General features: G+C 45.9%; 1 protein-coding gene across 5 annotated transcripts in view; it reads right to left on the bottom strand.

The window, feature by feature from the left end:
- Positions 1-23,941, bottom strand: part of PIR (pirin) — a 720,875-nt gene that overhangs the window by 239,428 nt on the left and 457,506 nt on the right. For all 5 annotated transcript variants that reach the window (XM_069637176.1, XM_069637175.1, XM_069637179.1 and 2 more), the window contains exon 8: positions 5,963-6,045. In XM_069637176.1, coding sequence (XP_069493277.1) covers positions 5,963-6,045 — 83 coding nt within the window. The remainder of the gene's footprint in view (positions 1-5,962; positions 6,046-23,941) is intronic.

The following is a 23,941-nucleotide window of genomic DNA, read 5'->3' on the forward strand; positions in this document are numbered from 1 at the left end:
CTACGGACCCTATCACATGAAGGGGCTGGACAAGTGTATCATATGTGATTCTGTTTTGTGTATATGTACCCGTCTCCGGTGGCTCGGGGCTCTCTCCCACCACAGTGTTTGTACACATGCAACGCGGGGTGCTGAGACCCAGTCACTTGACTGTAATAAACGTTGTTCTTTGACCTCGTGACTGGCTATTTCCACTTCTTTGTAGTAAGCCTCATTTTGTGGTCTTTCATGGATAGATTTGCAGGTAGAGAGACTCATTAGGGATTGTTGTAGATGTGAAGATTCTGCCAAGGATTACACCACAAGGCATAAACCTGTGACAGTCATGTCTATTGCCAACATGCCTTGGGAGCGTGTTTTGATTGACATGTTATCTAGGTGGGTCAAAATTGAATGGGTACAGAATATATGTTCCAAAGACATCATTGTGTTTTTGAATGCCATATTTAAACGGGAAGGGTATCCCACAACCATTATCACAGACAACGGTGTCCATTTAGTCTCCGAAGAAATGAAGACCTTTCTTAAAGAGAATGGAGTGGTGCACAAAACCAGTTCCATTTATCATCCTGAGACTAATGAAATTGTGGAGAGGTTTAACAAGGTCATTAAGAATAGCATTAAGGGAGCCATTGCGGAGAATGGAGATTGGAAGAAGACTGCCGAATAAACAGTTGTCACACATACGTTCACCCCACAATCCACCGCCGGAATTTCTCCTTTTGAAATGCTGAAGGGCAGGAAACCCAACACAAGAGTTTGTTCTTCATGGTTGTGTAGGGCTTGTAAAAAGGTCATTGATTTTAAGAAAGTTGAGGGGAATATTTCTGACAGACAGTATTATAAGATTAATTTTGACACAAGGAAGGCAGTTAAAGAATGTTGTGTACATGTGGGTGACTGGGTGAGGATTAAACATCCTCATTTGGGTTCTGGAAAATGTGTGAATTGGTCCGAGCCCATACAAGTACTAGAGAGGTTCTATGGTACTGTCAGGGTTTCAGATGGTAGAGTGTGGAAAGTCAACAGGGTGTGTAAGAGTATAAAGGACAGAACCAGTAGAATTAATGTCACCAAGGGATGTGATAATAGAGGGATACATTCTAAGTCTGAGAAGGAGATAACCGTTAAAGAGAGGGTTAATACCCGCACGAAACGTGCATGCAGAATGCCTTCATATTTGAGAGATTATGTAACTTGAGTAGAGTGTTCATCTCTTCAAACCTAAGAAAGTTTTCATCCTTCATGTAATTTTGAACACCAAGAAAATATGTTGTATTTCGTATATACTTACGCATATTTACAATGTTGAGTGTTATCTCTTTTACTTTTGTACCATATATATAGTTGCTCATTACTATAATGTTTTGGTTTAGTCCCTTTTTGGACTCTAGAGCTTTGTATTTCAACCTTTCATGTGTTATTTTCCCTTTTGCTTCCTTTCTCCCCACGTGTTTGCAAGTTATACTTTTGTATATGGTTATTATCACCAGGCTGTTCTGTTCCCATTGTAGCTGTAAGTTGGACCTTTAATCTTCTTTGTTGTTTTTTGTGTAAAGAGGGGAGGTGTGTAGCATTCTGTGTGCTTTGTTCTATGTTCCATGCAAAATCATGTGGAATGAAGAACATGGAATGCTAAGGGAAAAATGCTAATAATGGAGCAGTTGATGATAGTGCTGTGTTTGAGCCAGTGGGTCAATTTATGATCTCAATAAACTCTTTTCCTTCAATATGTGTGAGGAGGACATTTCATTGTCCCAATATTGTTAATTATTGTTATTGCCAGCAAACAGTGTGGTGAATTAACACCACTTCCTATATTTGCATGTGAGGGTAGCAGGTCTCTGGGAACAGAGCTGGACCATCTGCTACCCTATGATCTCCCTAAGGGCAACCAAGGCGGGACCCGCAGGCCTGCTATGCCTTGCAAGGCGAGGTATGCCCTGGTTTCACACTAGGAGAGCTGACATTGAATGGACACGCTACAAAGTCCAGACTGTACTAACATCGCATGCAGACATTTTTAGTGTCCCTGCCTAGTTGGAGGTAAGGACCAGGGAGAGAAGAATCTGGGTAGTTTTAAAAAAATATGGCAGGCAGAAGAAGGCAACTATTACAACTAAACATGAATGAGCAGCAAGTAAGGGATTGTGGAACTATGATGTCTGTGAAACAATTAACCTTGCGAGCAGAAGCCCAAAGGAACGGGGAAGAGAGCAGTGGGCCTGCCCCTGAAGCCCCCCTTTCCTGATAGGCAGGACGGAATAGCGAATAAGTAAAACCATGCAAGGCTGTGCTCCATGTACAAGGTCAATTCACGATGGCACCGATCCTCACACCTACCTTTAAATCCTTGCTACAACCTAATACACAAACCTATTTCTAATGCAAGGAGGGGGAGGATCTGGAAAATAGAGAATTACCAAACCTGGGTTCAAAACAGAATGGGGAATAATGGGATGAGAAGGGGGGGTAGAATATCTCCCCGAGGTAGAAAGAGGGCAAGGAAAGCCAGGGGTCAGGGAATAGGGAGGCAAAAGCTTAGAGGAGATGCCTGCTAGGGTCAAAATCCCTTGAGACTAAGGGAGATGGAAAAATTAAGTGTTACTCACTGGAGTGACTACTGTACTTCTAGTCCATAGTCCCCTTTGGTCCATACTGTATGGGTGTCTCTCACTAGGGATAGGAACAAAACCTTTTTTCACCAACAAAAAAACACTTTCCCTTTAAATTAATATGTGCAGGGCGCAGCCCTGGGAGCATGCGCTTCCCTAGCCCCGCCCACTGGCGCCATCCCTCAGTCCCGTTTGACGCGTCAGCTGTATTGAACTGTTCAACCTTGCTGCTCTTATTTTAGGGGGAAGGATGGTGGGAAGTATGGAGAAAAGGGGACTATGGAGTAAGAGTACATTAGTCACTCCGGTGAGCAACACTTAATTACTCCCACATCCCGTCCCCTTTCCTCCATTCTGTATGGGGGACTACAATTGATGAAAATGCCCTGGGAGGAGGTCTTGATACTCTATGCAAACAGATTACAGAGGACAGCCTGGCCAAATGCTGCGTCAGCCCTGGCCCTGGTATCCAGACAGTAATGCTTGCAGAAGGCCGATGGAGTGGTCCATGTCTCAGCTCTGCTAATTATTTGCCATGGTATGTGACATTAGAAGACAACTGCCGCTGCCTTGGCCTCTATAGATTGAGCATGCATGCCCCTGGCTGACTCTGCACTGAGCCTTCTCTGCCTCTTGGATGGCAGCACTCATCTATCAAACTATTGATGCCTTGGATGCTCCTAATGTGACATATAAGGAGTTGGTCTTGTGGAAGGCCTTGGTCCTGTCGAGAACAGTGGAAAGCCTTTTCAACGTCTTCCTTGGGAATTGGAAAGAAAGTGGGGAGCACAATCTCTTTGTTAATGTGAAAAGAGGAGACCACTTTTGATAGGAACCTGAGGTGCGTTCGGAGCACAACCTTGTCCTGATGAAACATAGTTTAGGGCTCGGAAGCCACCAGAGCCTGAATCTTGCTAACTCTCCTGAAGTAAGACCTACTAGTAGCGCTGTTTTGAGCGTGATCAATTTGATATCCACTGTGGCCATGGGCTGAAATGGTATGTGCGCAAGGGCGCTGTAAGGAAAGCATGGTATCAAACAGTAAGATAGACACAAGTGACCACAGCTCAAGGGTGTGTATTGAATTTCAACCGGGTTTCAAAAACAGCTATCTAATCCTAATTCTAAAGATGGGAGCAAGCTACGACCATCAAATAATAATAACACAGTCCTAGTGGTGTCTTGTCAAAATAAAAGGGCCTATACTAATAAACCTATTGCCAATCATTACTTCTAAATACAAATAGGGTGGGAATCAATGTAATGTAAAAGAAAAGTGATAAAAAAATGGTATGTCAGGATATTCAAGCCGTTGGCTTCCCTTCCCCACGTTTTCACCATGAGACAAGGCGACACACTGGAGCTTAGCACAATCTCTGGTTTATATAGCACGAGGATGCAGTTCAAATCTCAGTATCAGTGCCTTCTGTGTCAAAGTCTCTTACATCAGAGGGCCTGATGTGACAAACAAACATACCAAAGTTCCTTTCTCGTCCGGATTCTGATATACAACTTCTTGGGTGATTTACGATTCACCCCGGCCCCCCCTCTTGCGGGTTCAGACCCCTTTTAAGACACAAAACTTTCTCTGGTGATTCACTGTTTACCCCGGATCCACCTCTGCCATGTTCAGACCCACTTTAACACCAAGCTTTCAAATGATCTCCCTCCACCGGGCTCGGACCAAATTGCTCTGCTTTTTCCAAACTTTCATTACTTCAGAAGTCGAAGACTTTAGATTGTGCGTAGGATTTTGCTCAACCCGCTGCAGGGCCACTTTGATTCACAATTACTCACTCTTTTCTTGATGTGCTCTCCCTCTTACTTTCACTTAGCTGGATACCTTACAGAGACTTTTGAATGAGCACACACACGGTGCTGGGCTACTCTGTCAAAGGTATTGTATCTTGGTTTCAAAGTTCAATCACTCATCAGCAGTTTAACTTCACTTGCGTTTCTTATCACACACATTTTTAACAATGTTTGTTCCAGCACTTGCCATACTATGCTGCTGCTTGCAACCTTCACTTCAACACAGACCGGGATAGCTTAATGAGAATTGGCACAAAATCAAAGATGGATTTGGGCCTGCGATATGTATTGCAAAGGATTCTATGTCGTCTATACTGGACCCCAGCGCGGATGGCTAGTTTAGGCTTGTCTGATGATGACATGTGTTGGGCTTGTGGTTGTAATGGGGGTAACTTATTGCACATGTTATGGGCATGTCCAAGGGTGGTTGGTTTCTGAAATTATGTTCTGAGTAGATTGGATTTGATACTGGGGGGTGCAGTACCAAGAACGCCTTATTCAACAATTCTATTGTCAAATAAAGTGAGCGGTGTAGTAGCTCAAGAGTATGCTGAGTGGGTTAACAGCGGTGGCGGCAAAGCAAATTCTAATGCTATGTAAATCAAGGAATAAAATGGATGTGGAAGGATGGCTGTTGGACTTGCAAACATTGTCTGGTTATGAGAAAGCCATGCTTAAAAAATAGAAGCGAGAGGAATATTACTCTGAGATTTGGGGATCATTCAATGAGCTGTATGGCTAATGTTGGCATTATCAAGCAAATAGATGGATGTGATATGATAGGACAAGGGTTTATTAGGAAATTCTGTTGCTTGTTGTTTGTTGATGTTTGTCAACGATGTGTCGTCTGGTCTTGTTATATGTGTTGGATTGTTGCAGTAGTATAGAGGACTTGTACAGTAGATAAAGTTAAGTACGACAACTATTGTTAATATCATAATTGGATTGTTAGATATTGTATATATGGTGTATTCCAAATGTTAACCGCTGATGTTATGAATAAGTTCCTATTGTTTTCTTGTCTGACTTGTGTTTCAAAATGATAAATAAAGTGTTTAAAAGAAAATTGACCGAAAAACAAATTTTCATTGGAATTTTCCTTAGTGTCAATACAAAGAAATAAAACCAGCAGAAAAAAGTCGAAAGACTGCAATAAAAGAGTGCTCCAGAGAAAAGTCCGAAGATCTGATATAAAATTTCAGAACAATCATGCAAGAGCAGCCTGAGGGGGATCTGTTTTTTACAACCTATACAACATCATGAAAGACGTTTGGAGGTTTAGCCTAGAGTGATGGAGAGGGACTGTAGAAAGTATTCTAGGATCCTTACTATCATGTTAGGAGAGGCACTTCTAAATGACTTCTGTGGACAATCCATCACTGTAGTACTCGCTTTTAGTTTGACTTACCGTGATGCTTATGCCCAACACGACAACTACAGAATGATAAGAAAATGGGTCACCATGAAATCACACAAGGAAGAGGTTAAGATCAATTCAAAAGACACAATCTATAGGGTGAAACAGGTATATCTACCTTGTTCTCAAATGACACAGTGTCTCCATCATCTAACACAGCTGTGTGATGAGGCTCAACCATTTTCTGTTCACCTTCAGGTCCTGTGGAGGGAGCAGAAACGTTTCTATAATAAAAGCTGTTTTGGCAAAACCACACCGAAAGTGCAAAAAATAAATATATGAATACAACACACTGATGGTAAGAGTGAGACGCAATCATTGTTCCCCATAAACTGTTTAGTGACTCCAATCAGTACACCGGTTTCATTTCGCACTCTCTGGCTTTGCTCAGGCCCTTAACTGGGGGGGGGGCACAGGCTGTTACTGGCTGGGTTGGCCTGCTGCCTCAGTTACTATCCCTTCAAGATAACCATTTAATGTCTGGCTTTAATATGTTCTTTGCCCGACAATTTTACACTAGCTTTTTTCATTTGGCATCACTTCCAGAACCTGTTACTGCTTTTGCAGAAGCACTCTCAGAAATGTTATGTCTGGGCACATCACCTACTCACACAAAATTATTTTAGGAGATTTTGATGCTGGGACTGATAACGAGTCACACAGGAATTCAAAGAATTTCATACATATTCCCCCAAGTACTCTAAAAGATAGAACATGGTAATATAAACACCCACTTGCGAGGATATAGTAATATCCACATTACAAACATACTGAAGATTATTCACCTCACCCTTTCTAATGGATGAAAACAACCACATTTTTTGTGGCCTAGATATAATGGACTAGAATGGCTTAATTCTCAAAACATGTCCTTAAACTAATAGTTTACAAATAGGCTCAGTTATGTTTGGAATATTAGAATTTCAATCATATGTTCTTAAACAGAGCAGACAAACTCAGCAGCCCAATACTATACTATCTGACAAACGATAGCTGGACAAAACCTGACCATTGCTACTGATGTTTATCAAACATGAGTGCTATGACTTTCATATGTCTTAAACAAAAAAACCTTCATCAAACTCTGGTGTACAAATGGAGGAAACATTACGATCTAGGAGCAAGGAATGCATACTTAATTCCTTGAAAAATGGTATGGCATTTATTTGCGCTAGTATATATTGTTCAGCTCTAATCCACCTGTCCCTTAATGTACAGTCAGAACTTCATGCATTATATGAGTATTTGAGGGGATATTTAGCTTTTTTTCCAAAATGACAAGTTATACAAAACGTAACCTGCAGACAATAACCATTTTTATCCACATCCTTCCTTATTATGTCTGTATGGATCAAGAGCAAAATGCCAATGGCCATTTAAGAAGTGATCCAGTCTTCTGGATTGGATGCATTAGTCACTCTTTCGCCAAAGGTGGTTAGAAGTCTTCTGAAGTAAGGTTTAAGTTACTTACCTGTAACTATTGTTCTCCAGCATGGGCCTTGCATGGATCGTCGTCAGGCTGGGAATCGCCTGTAAAAGAAAAAAACAGTTTCACTTTCACTGTATTTCTCCTCTAAACCAATCACTGTACTCTGGGTCATACGGCCCCCATCCAATGACAGTCATCTCCCTAAGCTCCGCCTCTGGCAGCCATCTTTAGATTTGGTAGCACGTAAAGTGGCAGTATGACCAAGAAGATCCGCAGAGGGGCCGGAGGGAGGTTTGCATGTGAATACATGTCAGAACCATGCTGGAGAACAATAGTTACAGGTAAGTAACTTAAACCTTCTCCAGCATGGGGTCTGGCATGGATTCACATGCTCATGAATAACGAATACACAGCAGTACAACATTACACAACCACAGGAGGTGGGAAAGGCTCAACAGAAGCAATTAACTTTTACATCTGGAACAGATTCACCTCAAGCGAACAGGTTGCGTAGCACTGCTTAGCCGAATCTGGACTCCTCTCCGAAATCCCTGTCGAATGCAGTAGAACTTTGTGAAGGTGTGCATGGACCTTCACGTAGCAGCCCTGCAGATATCCAGCAGGGGCACACCAGAAAGGAATGCCATTGTCGCAGTGATCGCTCTGGTGGAGTTGGCTCTTGGACAGCCGGGCAGAGGTTGGTTCGCCAACCGATAACAGTGCGTGATGCAGCAGGCGACCCACCTTGAAATGGAAGCCTTGGACAAGGCCTTCCCATGGTTCACAGGACCAAAGTTCCCAAACAGTTGAGAAGTCTTTAGAAAACTCTTTGTGCATGTCACGTAGAACTTCAGGGCATGTGCAAAGTCCAGCGAGTGCAAGGCCCACTCTGTAGGCAACAAAAGTTTTTGGGAAGAAAACAGGTAACACCAAAGGCTTGAGAGTACCACCGTTGATTTGTGGAACGTCAGGTACGGTTGCTTGCAGGATATGGCATGGATCTCACTGGCACGTCTGGCAGAGGCGATGGCCACAAGGAAAGCTGTCTTCCACAAAAGAAACTTGAGTGGGGCCTGGTGCATCGGCTGGAAGGGGGCCCCCCATGAGCCTTGTCAGAACCACGTTGAGTTTGCATGCCGAGGCAGGAGCCTTCACCGGCGGGAAGGATCGGAAAAGTCCTTTTGAGAAACTCCTTGATGAGTCTGTGGGACCACAGCGAGGATCTCCCCGGGCACCTGGTGCAGCGGGAGATAGCTACCATAGCCAGTCCAGCTTTTACCAAGGATAGCAGGTATTAAAGGATCTGTGGAGCCGTGGCCCTCAGAGGGGTAATCTTCTGTGACTGGCACCACATAGCAAAATGCTTCCACTTACGGCCGTAGCACTTCAAAGTCGACAACGCCCTAGCCTTGGCGAGGACCGCCATGCAGTCCTCGAAACGCTAAGGCTGTAGAAGCAATGCCTTCAGGTTCAGCGATCCTGGGTCGTGATGAAGGATTGCGCCATCCTCGCTGGTGAGAAGATCTGGAACCACCAGCAACTTGACCAGAGACGACGCTGATCAGCTGAGAAGGTCCGGATTCCAAATCTGCCTTGGCCACGCCAGGGCGATGACTATCATCTTGCACTGACACCGTCTGAGTGTGTTGATGAATCATAGTAGGAGAGGGAATGGAGGGAATGTGTACAGAAACAGCCATTCCCACAGGAAGGAGAAGGTGTCCCCCAGGCTCCTCGTCTGGTAGAATCTGCTAGCAAACCTCTGGCATTTGGAGTTCTCTGCTGTCACAAACAGATTGATTTAGGGTCTGCCCATTTCGAGGAACAGGTAGGCCACCTGATTCTGCCGAAGCTCCCATTTGTGGCAGGAGTGCAGTTCCCTTCTGAGGGAGTCTGTAATGGTGAGCGCCGGTGATTGAGTGCCCTGCTGCTTCCTGATGTAGAACATGGTGGTGTTGTCCATTAAGATCCTCACCAATTTGCCTTTCAAAGACGGCAGGAATGACGTGAGGGCCCAGAACACTGCCCCTAGCTCCAGGATGCTGATATGCAGCTCCTTCTCTTCCGGCAGCCGCAGGCCTCTGGTGTGCAGAAGTCTGGTGGGCGCTCCCCAACCTTCCAGTGCGGCGTCCGTGGTACCATCTCCTGGTATGTGCGGTTTTGAAATCCTCTGCCCTGGGCGGCGTGGGAGGAGACCCCCTACGACTATCGCCCGTCGGAACTCCTCGTTGAGAGGGATCTTGTCTGTGAAACTTCTGGACACATGTATCCACCGGGCATCCAGGAATTCCTGAAGGGGTCGCATCTGCAGCCTGCAGAGACGGACGAGGTAGATGCAGCATGACATCATGTCCAGTAACAACCTGATGCCCCGCAACCATGGCCATCTTTGCTTACGGCAGCCATTGCACCTTTCCTTGTCTGGCTGCTAGCCTCTCTTCCGAGGGCGACGCCAGCCAAGACACCATGTTGATTCTAGTGCATAGGGACAGCTCGTCCTGCAATGGCGTTAAGCAGGACTTGGGATAGTTGACGGAGAATCCCAGATCCGTCTCAATAGTCGGACGGTCGCCTTCGTGTGCTCATCGGGCGGGTGTGAATCAGCCAGTCGTCCAGGTACGGGTATACGTCTATGTCCTGTAGACGCAGATGGGCCGTCACTGGTGCCAGGCACTTAGTGAATACTCTTGGGGATGACTTTAAGCCGAATGGTAGGGCCTTGAACTGGTAGTGCTGGCCCTGCAATACGAAACATAGACATTTCCGATATTTCCTGCAAATGGGGACGTGGAAATATGTGTCCTCCAGGTCCAAAGACATCAAGAAGTCTCCTTTTTCCAATTGGCCAAGCACGTGCTGCAATGTGACCATCCTGAATTTTTCAGACTTTAAGTATTTGTTCAGACGTCGCAGGTCCAGGGTGGGTCTCCAGCCCCCTGTTTTCTTTCTAGACTAGAAAGTATCTGGAATAGACTCCGGAACCACAGAGCCATTGGGGAACTAGCTCTATCGCCCCTTTTGTTAGCATGGCTCGTAACTCTTCTAGAAACTGAGGGATGTGCTGCTCCTGACAGGGAACCATTGGAATACGAGGACACCCGCATTGGAACTCCAAGGTGCGCCCCTGGGCGAGAGCATCCATCACCCATCTGTCAGTGGTGATCATTCTCCACACACTGATGAACCGCGTCAGCCGGCCTCCCACAGCGGTGCATGAGTGGGGGCCCGACGTCTTGGCCGGTTCAGGCTTGCTTGGGTGCCAGCGTCTTGCTCAGCGGGCGACGGCAACGCTGTCCTCCGCTACCGTAGGCCTGGCAGTGGGTCCTGTATGCTTCTAGCATTGAGGATCGGGAAGGCTGTCTGCAAGACGTGGAGAACCCTTTTGATGGACTGCTCAATTTACCCCTGGAGGAGTGAAAACAAGACGAGCGCTGCTGCTGGAGAGTGCAGAAGGAGCAAGCCGTCTCCGTATCCGCTTTGATGGCCTGGACCTTCCCAAACAGATTTTCCCCATCGAAGGGCATGTCCAGCTCCTTCGCTTGGATCTCCTGACGGAAGTTAGTGGGCTTCATCCATCACTGCCAATGAAGGCAGACACCGTTCCCCATTTGCGGGAACCCTGAGTCGGCGACGTTCACTGCCACCATGATGGCGTGGTCCGATGCAACTTTTCCTTCCTGGAAGAGGGTGAGGGCCTCCATCTTCTTATCATCGGGGAGGAACTCCAGGATCGGTCCTAGTTCGTACTACCTGTCGTACCTGGCTAGGATTGCCAGTGGGATGGCCACCTTGATTGTGGATGCTGCAGTGTAAATCACCATTTTCCCCTTGGCTTTCATCCTTTTCCCCTCACTGTCTGGAAGTACGGAAGACGAGGACGGGTTAGCCGACCGTTTCCTCGCAGCCGCCAACACCACTGAGTCCAGCGATGGTTGCAACCTCGGCCGTCCGGCACCCTATACTTCTTTTCCAACCTATCCTCCTTGGTTGGAGCTGTGCAAGGGTTCTTCATGAGGGCTAGGTCCTCTTCTCAAATATTGCCTAGAAAGGGCACTGCCATGATCGTCTTCCTCTTGCCTCTCGCCTTTGATACAAGAAGCCCTCCTTCTTGGTTTCCTCGGACAACAGCTGGAATAGCTCGGAGGCTCTGGTGTTCATGCAGTGGAATGAACCCACCTCGTCCGGTAGGGAAACCCTATATGGGGCATCCAAATGCGGCAACTCACCGTCCGCTGCGACAATGTCTTTGTCAACATCTGTCATCGTGGCCGTATCCGTTCCCGCGTATGGGTCTGCTGGGGGGAGTTGGGTCCCGACGTGGTGGAGGAGGTTGATATGGGCGAGTCAGATGACCCTTCCTCTTCTTCGGCAAGGCTGATCAGGGGACGTGGGGAACCACAGATAATGTGCCAGAGGCATTCTCATCTGGATCTCCGACACCAAGGTGTGGAGAGTCGATAGAATATCCAAGGAAATGTCCCTCGACTGAGAAGGCAAAACAGGAAAACTAGGCCGTGCGCTGTCGTCATCCTCCTCATCCTTGTCCTCGTGGACCATGTGTATGGACTCCCGATCTTCGTCGTCCGTGGATGAGACCTCCATGGCTTGGGCGATGACCTGGGAGGGCTGTTTCAGGGCCTTCCCAACCCACCCTCCCCATTTTTCATCCCTGAGGGTTTTGAACCGGGACCTGGGCCGGTATATTCACCCCTCCTGCGTGCCTTCAGACTTTGCCAGAGTCTCTGTGGTAGTGTTGCACTGGGAGCCACCCTTGTAGGATCAGCGCCCATAGCTGCCGTTGTAGTAGCAGCCATCTACAGAGCCGCAGATCAGGTCTTTGCCTGTGCCGGTTGAGCATGCTTGGGCTGCGCAGCCTTCTTCTCCTCTGTCCGCAGCTTCTCGGATTTCTCCCGTAGCTTAGTCGGGGTAGATGACTTTCTCTTTGAAGAGGAGCTTGATGGTAGGCTGGCAATGGAGGCGGGAGGTGATGCTGATCACGCCCTATCCACTTTGGGCCCTGCATCAGCAACGAACACGGTGGACTCGAACTTGCGGATCTTGGCCTTATCTTGGGCCCCCACGGATGAGGCGCCCCGCAAAGGTCTTATAAGACCAATCCTCGGACGGGCCGGTCCTGGACGAGGCATGACCCTGCTCGGAGCACGGGTCAGAGGCCTTGTCATTGTTAAGCCATGCCACCAGCCTACTATGCCTATCCTTCATCATTTTCTTAGAGAAACCGAGGCATATCTTGCACTCTACTTCCTTATGGTCCGGGTGCAGGAAGCAGAGGAATTGTAGGTGCTTGTCCTCCACAAACACATTCCGTAGCCCGCATGTGGTGCAGGGCCTAAAGAGGGACCTTCCCTCCTCCTTCTCCTCCGTCATGATCGGAGGGCACGAACTAGGCCCAAGATGGCCTTCGAGAATCTTCGATGAATCTTCACCCTTTAGGGGCGCAGATGAAGAAAAGAGCAGAAAGGCTCTTTGAAAGAAAAAAGGAACTTTCTCGTCGAAAAACACACAAAAACATACAAATATCTCAGAGAGCAACTCAAGGACTCCCATCACTGAAGCGTGCAGTAAAAATCTGAAGAATGCTGCCAGAGGTGGGCTTAGGGAGAGGACTGTCATTGGATTGGGGCAGTATGACTCAGAGGACAGTGACTGGCTTAGAGGAGAAATACAGTTTTAAAGTGACAGTGAAACAGTTTTTTTCTTTTACTGAGGATTCCCAGCCCGATGACTGGGAATATTCATGAGCATGTGAATCCATGCCAGACCCCACACTGGAGAAAAGTGGGTTCAACTTTTAATCCATGCCACTCTGCTGTTAGTAGGAATTAGTGTTGACCCCCATCTTTGCATGCCGTGTAATTGCTCCCTGCTTAAGGCTATGTGCCAAATTCTTTGGAATGGACCGTTAATAAGACCTCAGCTAAAAATGCCTATCCCAGACCCACTCCTGTATTCTAATTTTCACCCAGTGCCCCCACTGCCACGTCCAGCTAAACTCTTGGAAAATACACTGATGGGTCATCCCACTATATATATGTATTTAATTGGTTAATTGCTGGGAATGACATCAGGCAAGTAGAACAGTGTCTGTACTGGACTCCATAGCGGATAATTCTAGAGAGGTGGCAGACAGAGAACAGAGATGGTGTCAAAGATTTACAGCGAACAATGTTGAACATTGATATTGTCCCGTCACTGCTATGAAATTGGGATGGCAGCTTTGACCCATGGAAAGGATTTTCTGGTTATTGAAGGACCACCAACATGCAGTAGCCTAATCATCTTTTTACATCTGCATCTGTCTTCTCCCATGGAGTGTCCTGCAGCATTTGCTTTCTCTTGTAATGATTAAGATTTATGTACAACCACTAGCTAAACTCATCACTCTTATGGTTTCTGGTTTTATAGTTATGCGGATAGTACTCAGGACCACATCTGGATGAATGAGAATCAGGATGCTGCACCTGCTTAGATCGCATCCTGCATGAATGATATTAGTGATTGGATGGGTGCAAACTCACTTTAAATTAGATGCTGTGAAGGCATAAATTCCCTTAGTGGGATTGCACCCTTACCAATAGCCTCTCTAATGTGGGCCTGTTCTATGGGTTCCTAGACTTTGCCAGCAAATTTAGTTTCTCCTAGACTCAGGCCAATCTCTGAAAACACACAGAGGCTAGCGGCCTCTTTATTTTCAGCTGCAAGTTCTCAGATTCTTTCAAGTAAAGCTTTGAGATCCACTGTGACAGCAGTTGTCTCCTCATGCTATATTATGGGAACTCCCTTGATTTGGGTCTAGCAAAGCATATCCTGAATTGCCTTCTGCTTCTACAAAAAAATTCTGAAGCTCACAACCTTCTGGTGGTTTTCAAGGCGTAAAAGTATACAACTCACAAATTCCTCTCTTACAGTAATCAGTCAAGCCAGTCAAGATGCCCGATGCAGTGGATGAATCGCGATTCATCCACTACATCGGGCATCTGCCAAATGACTGAATTCATGGGATCTATCCCCTATTGACTTAAGGGCAACATACTGACCTCATGTGATAATGCGCAGTGCAAGTACGGACTGATATTACACTATTAGGCACACATAATCCACCTGGATTATACCAGTATATTTTCGAGGCTTGACTGATTACTATAAGAGGAATTTGTGAGTTGTATACTCTTACGCCTTGAAAACCACCAGAAGTCGAAACACGTGTCGGCTGTCCATCACCTTTAATTAAATCATGTTTCCTTTATATCAGAACAGATGCCAGTAATTTTATTATTGATAACATTTCGCTTTCAGTAATTCATTGAGGGTTGTGCGCAATTTGCCTTTCAAAACCCCCAATTCTACTGTTTCCAAATTCACAAACCCTGCGGGTGGTTTGTGGGAATAGTGAGCTTGCTGACACCCATGATATCATATAATAGTTCATATTTTCTTTTTTGATCTTTTGTACCTTCAAATAGGAATTAGAGAGTGGTCATTAGCGCACAAGAACTTGATCAAAACCATGCATCTAATTTATTATTCTCTATACACCTGCAAATAGACAACTACCATTTTGCAGACTACGGATACCTTCAGGTGCCTACACTACATAAGACCTCTAATACAGCAAATGAAATATTAAAATGCCAGTAAGTGGAAATGGCCAGTCTTTTTTGTAAAGAAAATGGTGTTTACAAGAAAAAGACTTTTGTCAACTGTAGAAAAACATCTATGTACTAACGCTGTGAAGTGTTACCAACAAAAGGGGCACAGATGTGCTGCTCGATCCAAAGATCCTCCCCATCAAAGATCGACTGTGACATTTAAAAATTCCAAAAATGCTTTGTGAATAAATAACCAGATAAAACTGACTTGATAGAACAGCCAAGCAGTCTAACTTTGACAAAGATTAAGACCAAACTCTTTTAAAAGACATTCAACTGATAAATTACTTTAAGATGTGGCGAATAAGTAAGGCTAGCCAGCTGGACTCTGACCAGAGGTAATGCAGTTTTGTTGAATACCCCCCTTCTCATATTTTGCTCCACATTTCCTCCTACCTTCTCCACCACAACACCACTGCTTTTGATAACTTTTTTTTTGCTATCCTTCATCACTACAGATTCTGATTTTCACCATCCTACCGCCTCCTTGTTGAAAAGGTTCACCCACGTGTTTGAGTCGACCAATCATAATGACATCCGCATCCCACGATACATATATATATATATGTATATTTGTACATTTTGATAATGTAATCACCAGCTCTATCAACGGAAGGGCAAGAGCCCTGGAGGCCATTAATCACAGCACATGCCCAAACCTTTGATGTCAGATGCCACAGCTGCAAAATCACACCCTGGTCGTGATATCAACAAACGATGCAGGTAAACGTACCATCCATGCAATGCATTCACAAGTCGCAATGGAATGGAAATGCTCAAGACGCTTCAGCGTTCAATAAATGGGAGCAAAGCCGTCCTCCAATGCCAGTAATATTGTCGTTTGTCACTCAATGTTCATTGCATTGATCTCTGAGCTACCAGGATGGTAATTTATGGTAAACTCCTAATACCTCCAACATTGTCTACACTGGAACAATTACATTTATTTATGCATATCTGCTACCACAAACCGCTCTGCTCCATGGGCACATAATGAAGCAATTCCACCTTGTGAATTAGCTATTTATTGCACTCTCTCTATTGATGTCTTTTTGGCACCATGAACCTATTCATAATTTCAAAGTTTGTTGTCAAAATACTTTCTTTAGCCATTTTCATTCCTTGTCCCTTTCTAATTGAAGTTGTCCTTAGGAGCACAGTTAGCTTTCCTTCATCATATTTTAATCAGACTGTGAATGTCTTGTTGAATGTAAATTTAATATCCCCTTTTTTCTTTTTTCAACAGTTTTGTTTTTTATTGTGCCCATCGAAGAAAAGCATGTCTGGTATTCAGGGTTTCATGTATGAGCCTAAATTCGGCAAAGCCATGAAGAAATGGAGGAGACATGGGATTCGGAGGATGATGCTGAACCCGATCCAGAACCTAATAGAATGGAAGAGGTTTCCACTTTGTGTCACTGCCATCGTTGTCAACTTATGTCAAAATTGGAAGTAAACACATGTTGCAGAAAAAACTCCACTTGCAGGGCCTATATATCTGCAGATTATCCACCGGCACTCTGCTTAAACACAGCAAGGTGACTTCATGGCAGCGTGCTTTACACGTTCGGTTCTTCGAAAGCTGATAGCCCTTATGCTTCAACATTGTGGCATTGCTTGTCCACGTGTTCCCAGCAATGAGTGAGTATGTCGTCTATTTAATTTTCAGAGTAACCGACTTGCAATTTGTTTAAAATGTCTTTTCAATCAACATGTCCAACAATCTCAAGTGTTTTCTATATGATATTAGTTGTTTGTTTTTACTGTCAAGCCATCATTGTTGGCATGTTCATTTATTTACAATAGGTATCCCTCGTTTCTGTTGACCAGAAAATCTCCATATAACGAGACACCTGTGGTGTAGATGGGTGCTAGTCCAAAGTATCATTTCCTGATTTCCACTCTGCTTTCTGTAGGATTGGTCTAGAAACTTGTAAACATGTTATCTACAGTGAGGAGCCCAACATCTGATAAACTACAAAGCGTTGTGTCATCAATTGATCTACATTCAACATATGAAATGAAGTATGCTTCAAACATCGGGCAACAGGCCTGTCCGCTGCAGGCATATGATCACTTGACATAGTTTTGAGATAACCTACACTTTATACTACAGTGATAATCCTATTTCAAACAATCTAACAAGGTGGGTCCACCACTAGTCTTGTAGGGAGCTACAACAGCAGACATAGTGGAAGGAGGGGTGTAGTAGAGAATTTGACAGAGGAGGAGTAGTGGTTTTGAGGGAGAATTAGGGAGTAAAGGAAGGTGTGTTAACAACTAAAGGTGGAGGTTAGGGCTAGGAGGTGTGAAACATTGAAGGGGTAGGGAATTGGTTGGAGGAGTAAGGAGGAGGGATGTAGTAGTGAGAGTAGACAGGAGAAAGGTGAGTGAGCATATTCGAGGAAGCGGCTGCTAGTAACTCTGAGCAGTGAAGCAGTGTAGCTTGACGTATCTGATCTGAAGGTTCTCTTTTCTAATCTTCTTCGGTTCAGTTTTGGAGAACTCTAGTTGTGGCGGTGTTGAGGCTGAAGACACCCGTCACTGGCTTGTGGCTTGTGGGTGATTGGTTGTCAAGCGGAGGACAGTAAGTATACATTTGTATTCCAACGTGGCAGCATACAGTATAGTATTCTGCTATTTACTGATGCAAGCTTCGGTACATACGACCCCAGCTAGTGCTGTGGGGAGGGTTTGGCAGCAATATAGCACACTGAGTAAATATTGCTAACTTAGCTCTTGTTTCTGCACCCCATTGCCCCAGCTCATGTTGGTGGAGGGCACCTGGAGTTTTGTGTCCACTTCTGGCTGGCTGGTGGTGGTAAGTGGGAGTGTGTAAGTGGCGGGTGAACAGCTTGTTTTTTGGACTCGCTTCTTCGGAACAGTTCTAGAGGCACTCAGTTGTGGTATGCTATATTCAGAAATGTCATCTATTCTGTAAAACAGAGATGGGGGTACAAAGCGATTAACTGTGGTTCCTTGAGGCCTCGCTTGGGTGCAAAGGTTAGCAGTGAGGCGCATGGGAAATGTAAGGAAGGCATGATATCAAACAGTGATATGATATGATATGATAGGTTATTTATAACGCACTTAATACCCAGAGGGTTCTAAGCGGGACCCGGGGATCAAACATGTGTTGCTGCGTGTTGTCTTGCTTCCAAGGCAAGCACTTTGCCCCTGAGCTATCCTCCTGAGACAGACACAAGTGATCACAGTTTAAGGGTGTTTATTGAACTTCAATGGGTTGGTTGAACGCCTATCTAAAACCTAAATCTAAGGAAGGGAGCAAGCTACAACCATCAAATAATAAAGAATGCAGTTTTAGGGGAGTCTCTGTCAAAATAAATGGGCCTACACTAAAACTATTGCCAATCCTTACGTCTAAATACAAATGGTGTGGGATAACAATGTATGCAAAAGAAATGTATTTGAGAAAGAATATGTCAGGATAGTTGAGCAGTTGGCTTCCCTTCACCATGTTTTCAGCACGGGGCAAGGCGGTATGTTTGAGCTTCGTGCGCACTCTGGCTTCTCTGCCATGAGAATACAGTTCAAATCATAAGTAGAGGGCCTTCTGTGCCAAAGTCTCTTAACCATTCAAAGTCTCTTTAATGCAGAGGGCCTGACGTAATAAACAAGCACTAAAGTTCCTTTCTTCACAGGTTTTTCACATTCACAAGTTCTCAGGCTCGATAATGTTAGCCTTCAGCATTTTCTTCACTTCCTCACCTACTATTTGTTTTCGGGCTTCTGGGAGTCTACAGGGTTTTAAATGGACCACCTTTCCCTTTGGGGTCTGATATAATGATAAGTGCCATGTACTCTCCCCAGTTCCTCGCAGAATACATCGGGGAATGCCATAACCAGGTTGTTTAAATCTTCTTGCTTCTGTCTAGATAGTTCTTGTGGAATAAGTTCTGAATTGTCTATCTCCTACGGTACCAAACAAGACAATATCGAGGCTGAGGCAGCAGAAGGATTTTCTTTCCACTTCTTTAAGAGATGTACATGGTAAAGGTGGGTCTTTTGCTTCTTATCAGTTTGGGCTATTTTATAGGTACCGGTCCCCGTTTGCTCTAGTACCTCATATGGCCCATGCCACTTTGAGACAAGTTTATTTTCAGAGGTAGGTAAGAGGACTAATACCCTTTGTCCTACTGAAAAGGATCTCAAATTGACCTTCTTGTCATATGTGAACTTCTGTTGGGTTTGAGCTTTTTCAATGCAAGTGTATACTAGATTTCGAACAAGCTTCATATGCTCTCGTAATCGGGTAGCTGTTTGTGAAAGGGGAATAGGTGCCTCTTTCCTCTCTTCCCAGGTCTCCCGGAGCATGTCTAAGACACCTCTTGCTTCTCTACTGTAAAGTAGTTCAAAAGGGGAGAAACTGGTGGATGCCTGAGGGGTCTTTTTACTGCAAATAGGGCCCAGGGGATAATGCTACCCCAGTCCTTTCCATCCTTATCTACACATTTTCTTTAAATCATCTTAAGGGGTTTGTTAAATCTCTTTACCAATCCGTCCGTTTGGGGGTGGTAAACTGAGGTTCTTAAGGTGGAGATATGTAGTAATTCCTTGACTTCACTCATCAATTTTCTCATAGGATTGGATCCCTGATCCATTTGAATCTCCTTGGGGAAACCTACCCTAGAAAAGAATGATAGTAGGTGTTCTAAGATCTGTTGGGTTGTATTGTTCCGGACGGGGAACGCCTTGGGGTATCGGGTAGCTTAAACAACGATTACGAGGACATATTTATTACCCAGTCTAGAGGTTTCCAACGGTCCAATGATATCCATCCCAATTCGGGAGAAAGGGACGTCTATGACTGGTAGGGGGTTTAGAGGGGCAGGTAAGGGAATAATGGGTGCTGGTGTTCTGGCATATTTCACATGTATGGATGAAGTTATTTATGTCAGCATGGATACCAGGCCATTACAATTTCCCACTGATGTGCGTTGGATCTTCGATTGTCCTAAAAGTCCCCCTGTCAAATGAGAATGTGCAATCTCTAGCCCGATCTTAGGATGGGTTTTGGGGATTACTAATTGAATTTTATTTAGGCCTTCTGTGGATGTTTCGTTTCTATACATTAATCCCTGTTTCAGGAAGAACAAGGGGCTAATCCTTCTCCCTCTGGAATTATTTGTATGAAAGCCTTTATGAGTAGCATAGCATTTTGGGGGGGCGAAGTCTAGATCGGGAAGGATGGTGGGTTCCTATTCCCTCTTTGCCTCAGTGATGGTGGTTCATCAGCCTCTCCATGGCCTAAGCTACATCCCAGTTTCTTCTGGTTCACTTTCTTGCTTAAAATGGGAAAATAGAGCCTTCTCAAGAATTCCCTGTGCAATTTTGTCCCCACAATGTATTTCAAATGAAGTTTTGCCTCTATTCTGTAGGAGCACCTTTATGTCTCCACGGAAGTTGGCATCTATGACGCCTGCTAGGACATCCAGACCAAATTTCCAGGCTAGGCCAGATTTTGGAGCTAGTCTTATATAACAACCCTCAGGGTGCATTAGGACTAAGTCTGTGGGAATCATCCCTCTTTTCCTTGGAGGGATAGTAGCGCCTCTGCTCCTACAAATGTCAAAGCCTATGGATTTGTTTGTGGCAGTATAGGGATCTGAGGCTCTGAGACTATGTTTCTGTAATTTTAGGGTCCACCAATATGTCCCAATTGAGTCACATACCACTCCTGACACCACATGTAAGGAAGGCATGGTATCAAATAGTGAAGACAGACAAGTGATCACACTTAAAGGGTGTTTATTAAACTTCAATGAGCTGGTTGAACGCCTACCTAAAACCTAAATCTAAGGATGGGAGCAAGCTACAACCATCAAATAATAAATAATGCTGTCCGAGTGGAGTCTCTGTTAAAATAAAAGGGCCTATACTAATACACTAATTGCCAATCAATAATTCTAAATACAAATGTGTGGGATAACAATGTATTGAAAAGAAAAGTGTTCAACAAAGAATATGTCAGGATAGTTGAGCAGTTGGCTTACCTTCCCCACGTTTTCAGCACGGGACAAGGCGCACGTTCGAGCTTCACACACACTTTGGCGTCTCTGCCACGAGGTTACAGTTCAAAGCATAGGTATCAGCGTCTTCTGTGCCAAAGTCACTTTACCATTCAAAGTCTCCTTAATGCAGAAGGCCTGATGTAAAGTTCCTTTATTCTCAGGTTTTTCACATTCACAAGTTCTCGGGTTCACTATTCACCATGGGTCTCTCTCCTTCAGATTCAGACCCCCTTTATCTCAATATTTACTATTGGTCTCTCTCAATCGTGCTTGGACCACGGATCTCCACCATTCGGGCTCGGATCCCCTTAACACAATGTTCTCAATTGGTCTCCCTCTTTCGGCTCGGACCGTGTCAAAATCGAAGACTTTCGATTGTGCAATGGATTTTGCTTCAACCATCGCAGACCCACTTCGATTCACTTCATTTCTCTTTCTTATCTTTTACTTTCACAGTTCATCACTTTTAACTGGACACCTTACAGAGACCTTCGATTGAGCACACCTGCAGTGCTGGACCACTCTGTCACAGGTGTTGTATCTCTCTTCTTTTAGTTCAAACAACCATCAGCCATTCAGCTTTCCTCACGTCTTTCATCACACGCGTTACAAATCTTCCTTTTTGCGCTCCTAATATAATGTTGCCGTTTGCAACCTTGACTTAAACACAAAGGGCCTCATTACGACCCTGGCGCTAAGTGAAAAACGATGGCGGTAAATGGTTACCGCCATCGTTTTCCGCCAGGTCCGATCATGACCCGTGACCGTTAACTACAATGCCATTAGCGGCATCGTAGTTAACGCTGCCGCTAACTGCGCCAAGGGCGCGCGCACGCGACCTCCCACACCGTACTTAGCGCCATGGCGGAAAGGTACGCGAATGCCGACCCAAGCGGACATGCACCTCACGCCATCACCCAGCCCGTTAAGTACCTTACCGCCATGGTGCTAATTACGCCATCGCGAACCAACCGTAAAGGGCCATGTAAAGTGAATGCAGCTGCCACAGGTGCACAGAAACAGCACAGGTGAAGGCAATGCAGACTCAGGAAGTACAAAAAGAGCACACCCCACCCCTTCCCACACCCAGTCACACTCCACAATGATACCAATACGACTAGCAATGTTGGGGCTGGAGGACCTGATAGCAATGCAAGTGCTACAACAGCAACAACAACAACAGGCAGCACAGAGGAGACGCAGGAGGAGAAGGAGGGCAAGGCAGGCCCAGCAAGACCCACCAGCACAGCCAGTGCCACCACGCAGGCAGCCCCCAATCCCACGCATCAGAGCCAATCCATTCAACCTCACTGCTGAGCAGATCCACACCCTGTACCGTTTGGACCGGGACACCATCACCGCCATCGTAGACATGACACACAACGACATCGTCAGCATGATAGAAACTCCAACCGCCATCCCACCCCGACTGAAGGTAGTGTCTGTACTCCACTTCCTGGCCACAGGCACCTACCAGCACACAGTGGGGCACTTGCATGGAATTTCACAACCATTATTCTCACGAACACTCATCCAAGTATCCGATGCCCTCCTCAAGCACACAGACGACCACATCTCATTACCACGGACTGCCCAGGAGATTGCAAACACCAAAGTGGGTTTCCATGCACTAGCTGGCATACCTGGTTGCATTGGTGCCATCGACTGCACCCATGTGGAATTGGTGGTTCCACGTGCCATGGAGGTACCGTACCGCAACCGGAAACAGTTCCACTCAATCAACGTGCAAATGGTCTGTGACTCCAACAAGATCATCACACATTGTTGTGCCCGATTCCCCGGATCAACCCATGATTCTATGGTCCTGAGGAACTCCACAATACCACGCTACATGGAGCAACATGCAGGCCAAAGATCCTGGCTACTCGGTGAGTCCAATGTCATGACCATGGAAATGTGAAGTGGGTAGGTGAATGACGTAGGGGGGGGGAATGATGCATACTCCACCTAGCTGAAAGGGGGGGGGGGATGATGCATACTCCACCTGGCTGAAAGGGGGGGGGGGAATGATGCATACTCCACCTGGCTGAAAGGGGGGGGGGAATGATGCATACTCCACCTGGCTGAAAGGGGGGGGGGTGAATGATGCATACTCCACCTGGCTGAAAGGGGGGGGGAATGATGCATACTCCACCTGGCTGAAAGGGGGGGGAATGATGCATACTCCACCTGGCTGAAAGGGGGGGGGAATGATGCATACTCCACCTGGCTGAAAGGAGGGGGGGAATGATGCATACTCCACCTGGCTGAAAGGGGGGCGGGAATGATGCATACTCCACCTGGCTGAAAGGGGGGGGAATGATGCATACTCCACCTGGCTGAAAGGGGGGGTGAATGATGCATACTCCACCTGGCTGAAAGGGGGGGGAATGATGCATAGTCCACCTGGCTGAAAGGGGGGGGGGAATGATGCATACTCCACCTGGCTGGAAGGGGGGGGAATGGTGCATACTCCACCTGGCTGAAAGGGGGGGAATGATGCATACTCCACCTGGCTGAAAGGGGGGGTGAATGATGCATACTCCACCTGGCTGAAAGGGGGGGGTGATGCATACTCCACCTGGCTGAAAGGGGGGGAATGATGCATACTCCACCTGGCTGAAAGGGGGGGGGATGATGCATACTCGACTTGGCTGAAAGGGGGGGGAATGATGCATACTCCACCTGGCTGTGAGTAGCAGAGAGAACGGAGACAGAGGATACCCTAAAGCAACCCATACTCCACCCAACACCAGTAAAGCCAATACCCAATGTATGCAGCCCTACCATGTGAATGAGGTTGTGTCCCAACCATGACACAACCATCTGCAAGTGCATTCTACCAAATCAGACCACATTGTCAACAACAAAAAGCACCTACATGCACGTCACCAAACACCATCAACCGATAGGCCTGTCCCCCATAACTGAGGCACATGACGGACAGAAACATCAACACACCATTA

Source organism: Ambystoma mexicanum, chromosome 7p, assembly GCF_040938575.1.
Source record: "Ambystoma mexicanum isolate Mex_15411 chromosome 7p, UKY_AmexF1_1, whole genome shotgun sequence".
NCBI classification, from domain to species: domain Eukaryota; kingdom Metazoa; phylum Chordata; class Amphibia; order Caudata; family Ambystomatidae; genus Ambystoma; species Ambystoma mexicanum.